The 6331-nt window shown below is 37.5% G+C and overlaps 1 protein-coding gene across 1 annotated transcript in view; it reads right to left on the bottom strand.

The window, feature by feature from the left end:
• The window catches only part of LOC103581132 (uncharacterized protein C14orf37-like), a gene marked incomplete at its 3' end in the record, with an annotated part of 5910 nt that extends 4829 nt beyond the window's left edge, over positions 1-1081 (bottom strand). The window contains exons 1-2 of the mRNA XM_008563036.1: positions 1048-1081; positions 882-944 (exon numbers count right to left, since the gene is read on the bottom strand). Of these exons, the coding sequence (XP_008561258.1) occupies positions 882-944; positions 1048-1081 (97 nt within the window). The remainder of the gene's footprint in view (positions 1-881; positions 945-1047) is intronic.
• Between the last annotated feature and the right edge of the window lie 5250 nt (positions 1082-6331).

The raw sequence follows: 6331 nt of genomic DNA, 5'->3' as shown, positions 1-6331 counted from the left end.
GCTGCAACAGGAGGGAAGGCAGAGAAAGCAGGCACAGGTACAGGCAGGTGGGTAGATTTGGTGGTCGGAATATGTGGAAGTTATCTCTGTATTTTTTTCTTCTCTCAGTGAAATAAAAAATTGGAAAGGAAAAAAGAAATGTTGGCGGTTTGAGGTGAGAGGAGAAAGTGTGAAATAGTTAGCTTTGAGAGTAGGCGAGTGAATTCTCGGGGGAAATATGGTAGGACTGCCAGGCAGGTGGGCCCACTTGAGATGTCACGTCGTAAATGTAAAGTGAGACCCGTTAAGATGGCTGCACTCAGCTGCTTAGGTGCAGGCAGAAGTGAATTCTCGGGGGAAATATGGTAGGACTGCCAGGCAGGTGGGCCCACTTGAGATGTCACATCGTAAATGTAAAGTGAGACCCGTTAAGATGGCTGCACTCAGCTGCTTAGGTGCAGGCAGAGGTGGAGAGATGAGCAGGCAGAGAGATTGAACCAGCAGCAACTTTTACTAGGAGAGCCCAACAGGGAGTGTGGGAGATGGAGAGAGGGTGAGGAAGGGTGTTCTTTGTGCATGAAGGAATAATTATAAAGATCGACCAGGGACTCCAATTAAAGAGAACTTGAGGAGGAGGTGGGATAGAGAAGTGATGGGTAAATGAGATTATGGAGAAAACTATCAGGGATCATCAAAACCATTTGACGGCTTTGCTGACCCTCCTCCTACAGACAGGAATTGGTCATAGCTAAAAAGAGCACTTCTTTATTTTTGAAGCATTAGAAAACCGCCGTTAGTTCCCTTTCCTCCCCACAAACACAAGAGGTTTGTATTGATGGCATAGTTGCGACAATATGATACACATCCTCCAGGATCATGGTTCTCTGACTACTACCACTCACCAAGGACAACATCTACTTGGTCCTCAACATCTTCAGTTAATTCCTCCTCTTTAATGTACAGAACTATAAAAAATGAAAGGGACCTCATCTTACTACATTTTTTATCCTGAAGAGAGAGGGCTGCATCTAAGCAAGCCTAGGCCAACAAGAAGGCTGCTACCCTCACGATGTGATTTGGAGGACACTGCTAGGGTCGACATGTCTTATTAACTCTCCCACACTCACCCACCATGGCCTAGTTTTCCTTCTCCTCCCTACCCTGAAATGTCCAACATGAGATGTCGTCCTCTGCACCAGACAATAAAAACGGTGGCATATTCTCTCCAGAAACATCTCATTGAGTTGTTTATACTACTGGAAAGTAAGGAAGTACTCTGATTTACACATGGTCTAAGAGGAAAGCCTTCTCCTTGTACTGCCAGCCTCACCCTTCAGCCCAAAGTAACATAAGATTTATTACTATGTGCCAATTTTAATATCTGAAAAATCACAGAGCAAGCCTAAGAACACAGCTATAGAGAAAGGAAGTTTCAGTAACTATGTAGAGAAGATAAAAGGAAGATAAGCCTTACAGAAATGAGATTTCTCTTTTAGTATATCCTTATTCTAATTTTTTCTCTCCCAGAAGAATGTTCTCCTTTCTTAAGATCCTACAATCATTTTGTGGCTTTTAAACATCTTTAGTCATATGCTGTCTGCACCCTGCTGCAATTACCAATGGAGCATTCATTACTATTACAGATCAGTAACAAAAAAGGTAGTAACACCTTTCCCAATATTAGTAAAATAATGTATTTTATAGCAGCTTGACCCAGAAAGGTGGAAACTATTGAATACAGAAAAGACACTCTTGTCCTCTGTTGTATCACCAATGACTACCACAGTGCTTGACAATCAATAGCATTCAATAAGTATTTATTGAAAGAATGAATGGATGAATGAATAAATACATAAACAATGAGATAGATGCAGTTTTTTAAAACCTAGATCTAAGGAATCACAGAGTAACATTTAATGAACAATTAATAACACATTCCTCTGAATAATCTTGCAACAATCACAAAGTCAACATGTAAAACCAATGGGTATAAGATAAACGAGAGCTCTATGAGTTCATCTTCTATGCATAAAAACTGAAGAGAGTCATCTGCATTTCAGCCACTCTTCCTACTAATTACACCCAAGAGAAATAATGATGCCTGAACACAAAGGACGTGGCAGGCCATATACATTTAGCAAAGAAAACTGCCAAAAACAATAACAAGATCCCTCATCCGAAGAACTAAAATTAATGGAAGAACTCATTCAACAAACACTACCAGGTTATATTTAAAGGTTATAGAATCATGCTTTCTAAATTTTGCAATTTTGTTTATACCCAAAAATCTATTACAGAAAAAGAAAAATTGAACCTCTAAAAAGAAACAATTGCTCTTGATTTGCCATGTATGATAGATATACCTCAGATATCAACATCCAATGACAATGCTCAAAGACTTAAAGTTGTATTTTTCCTGCAAATTCCTTAAAACACACACACACACTAAAGCCCAGGAAAGGAAGGTTCAGAGAGTTCATCCTGAGAAGTTCCTTCTAGTCATGTCACCTGGAATAGAAAGTTTGTCTTTGTAACTGACAAGTCTTTTTCCCAGGTTGACTTGACACTGATTACTTCATAGCACCAAATAATAACAGTGACGCTAGAAAAAGTAACAGCGACGCTGGCAGCAATCGAAGAGGCAGAAATGATGGTTTCCATCCCTCTTGAGAGGGAAAATCCTCCTAACAACCTGAACTGTCCCCACTCCCAAACATATGACATATATTATGTAAAATTCCCTGTTCATTCTTGTTAAGCTACCATCTCCTTGAAAGCCCAGGTGCCCCACTGAATTCAGAGTGCACAGTCCAGCACTGACTGAGGTTCCCTGCCATGAAGCTAATGGATTTTTCCACAGTATCCAAGATCAAGTGACTTGGGATTAATCTGATGCTCTTGCTAGGATGTCTCCTGTCATGAATTCTGACAATAGAGAACAATATTCTAACAATAGTGAAAAACCTGACTCGGGTGTCAGCCAAAAACCTACCTTGGGTGTCAGGACACTAGACAGCTCAGCTTGCAACAGGGACTAGGACACGGTTCAATTTCTGATTGTTGTGCTTGAGGTGAATTGAAACAGTTAAAATTAAAACTGTAAAACATTAAACAGAAATGTCAGGTAATGGTGCTACACGACAAAGAGATACTTGGTGATATTAAGTAGTATGCCCATAGCTCAAATAGAGAAATGTCCTGTTGCAAGTGACAGGAAGAAAAAATGTGTCTAGACAGTACCCTCTCTAAACCAATTTTGTCTGTCTGGCCACTCTAACAATCTCTTAACAGCTGCTTCATAACCCACAACGATACTTTGTACTTACATGGGGCCTTTCTTCTGAGAAACTCAAAATGCTTTGCAGGCATTATCTTCCAAATTTAGATTGTTAGCTAAACAGGGGGCAAGTTTTATAAGCTTTATTTTGCTTACAGGCTACTTGGTGGCTGAAATTACTACCTTAGATGCTCAAATATCACAGCAGAGCCTAAAACGAGTTTGTTCAAACCCAGAATTTTTGCCTTTCTAGGTCAGGCCTGTTTTCTTTATTCATTGCAAATGTTCCTGCAAAGGTTCCAAAACCAAGAGTTTTAATTTTGTTCAGGATCAGGGCCATGGGTTAACTCCCAACAAAATCGATAGAAGACATGGAAGAAATTTTGCCTTATAGCCTTCATCTGAGTAATCTGACTCTGCTACAGAGTCCATTTGTCATTTCACAGGCAGTTCCCACCAAAGATGCTCAGTTTCTAGAACTGCATTTTTATCACAGTTTGGACATTTTTTGGTCTGCAGAAGATAGAGAAGTAGCTAGCACTTCCCGGCTGTTACTAGTAATGCATCAAAAGGGGAAAGAACTTTTGGTTGAGAATGTGTCACCCTAACAATAGGAGTAGGAAGAAACAGAGCAGGAACACTAGGCCACCAACCTGTCCTGTCTATCCTTGACTCACAAGAATAGGGCCTCACCTGTAGCTTTTGTCTTTTTTGGAACAGCAGTGATTAATTTGAATCTTTCTCTTTTGCCTATTTATTCACTAGTGTTATATGTCAAATCTCTCTTTTTAGTGGCTTTTTTCTTCCCTTTACTAAGTTTAAAATTAAATCTAAGGTAAACAAATGAGCACATGTGAAGAAGTAGGAGGATGCCATGAAAAGCAACAGGGTAGCTTCACTGGACACAGGCTGAGCGTGTACTAGTCTCTCTCGCACTTCCCCTCTGAAGGGAATGGCTCTGACACATGCCAATGCATCCTTCTGAAAGAAGAAACATCTATTGGCATGTGTTTTCCTGGGAACCCCATGCCAATATCATCAAAAGCCACTGTAGCAAAATGGTTTCCACACATGAGAGTGACTGAAGCCCCAGGAATGGCGATGCTTTTGTTTCCAGATTTTTTTTTTTCCTTAACTTGGACATCACATTGGATGCAGAACTTAAAAGCCAGAAAAGAAAAAATTAAACTTGTCCTGAAAATGCGAAGCGATTCTCCAGCAGATGGCTCAGCAGGATGAGAAGATGCTGAGGAACCCTAGAAGTTTCTGAAATAACCACCACAAAATCTAGCAGCTCACAATGGTAAGCTGAAATTTAAAGAATTTCATCACATTTCTAAAATCTGAAATATTTCTAGCAAGTGCTTTAAAATTTTTATTATGTAATATTACATATACATAAAATATATATATTCTGTTGTATTTATGTGTATGCATATGTATACTGTATTATGCATGTATGTACATTGTTTTAGGAAGCTTAATAACATAAATATGGCATGTATATATATATTTTTTTATTATTAATGTTATTTAAGGTATTTAGCTTCATAACGAAATGAACCCCAGAGAACTCACCATTCAACTTAAGAACTAGAATCCTAATAATACTGTTAATAATTAATACTGTTAATAATAATACTGTTAATAATTAATACTGTTGTATCTATCTGCATATTCCTCTTTTATTGTAACCTCTTTCTTCCCGTTAATGCCATAAAAAAAATTACTGAATGTTATATTTTGGGACTTTTTTTTCCACTCAAAATTATTGTTTTAAGTTTCACACATCCTGTTGTACAATACAGCAATTTATTAATTTTCGCCAATGTACAGTATTCCATTATGCATATATGTCACAGAACATTTGGGTTATTTAGTTGTGGCTAATTTTTTTGCTGTTATGAATAGTGCTGCTTAAATACTCCTCTATATCATCTCTAGTGTATCTGTCCAGGAGTTTACCTAGAGTGCCTTCCTAAAAGTGGAATAGCTGTCAAAAGGAATCCAAGTGTTCAACATTCTAGATCATGTCTAGATAAATTTCCTTAGCTCCATATCTTCATCAACCTTTAGCACTTTCAAACATTAGTTTGTTTTTAATCCAGTGTGTATAAAATGATATGTGACTCTAGATGTAAGCTGCATTTCCCTGATTACTAATGAGATTGTATATCTTTTCATACTTTTGTGTATCTCTGAAATGCCTCCTCGTGTCTTCTACTCATTTCTCTATTGGGTTGTCTGTCATTTTCCTGTTGATTTTCTTGGAGTTCTTTCTATTCTGGACAACAATCCTTTACAAGGGATGTGGATTACAAGTGTCTTCTCTAGTTTTAGAAGTTGTATTTCCACATTCTTTATAGTATCTTTTTATGAAAGGCTTTGGTTTTAATTTAGCTGAATGTATCAATATTTTCTTTTATGGTAGCAATTTTCGTGTCATATTTTTAAAAATCTATCATGAAGTCAGAAAAATATTCTATAACTTTAGTCAAAGTTTTACGTTTGCCTTTCACATTTGCTTTTAAATCATATGGAATTGATTTTTGCATATCATGTGGCATCCGATCCAATTTCATTTTTTTCCATATGCACAACCCATTGTCCCAGAACTGTCTTGTTTAAATGCTTTCCCACGCTTTGCAGTGCCATTTCTATCAATATATCTGGGACCCTGCACAAGAGTGTTTCTGTTTCCATGCTCTCTATTCAATTCCACTAGTTATTTTCAATATCCCTGCCCATGTCCCTGTATGAAGATTTAGTATAGTAAGAGCTTTATAAGTCTTACTATCTGGTAGGGTAAGTGCCCCCTCCTTCAATCTATTGTTCTTCTTTAGGAATGAATTAGCTATTTCTTGGACCCTTGCTCTTCCACGGAAATCTTTCAAAAAGTTTATCAAGTTTTCTGAATAATGTAAAAATAAAATAAGGAAATCTTATTTTTATTACTTCATTCCTTCTATTTCCTTTCAGTTTCTTCTGTTCTGTTTTTATAGCTTAAGGTGGAGGCTGCTTAACTCATTAATTTTCAGCCTTTTTACTAATAGATTTTTTTATTTTTTTAATTGA

This window comes from Galeopterus variegatus, unplaced genomic scaffold, assembly GCF_000696425.1.
Source record: "Galeopterus variegatus unplaced genomic scaffold, G_variegatus-3.0.2 Scaffold12417, whole genome shotgun sequence".
In the NCBI taxonomy this organism is placed as follows: Eukaryota; Metazoa; Chordata; class Mammalia; order Dermoptera; family Cynocephalidae; genus Galeopterus; species Galeopterus variegatus.
Note: the sequence above shows the minus strand (reverse complement) of the source record. Positions and strands in the feature narration are given on the sequence as shown.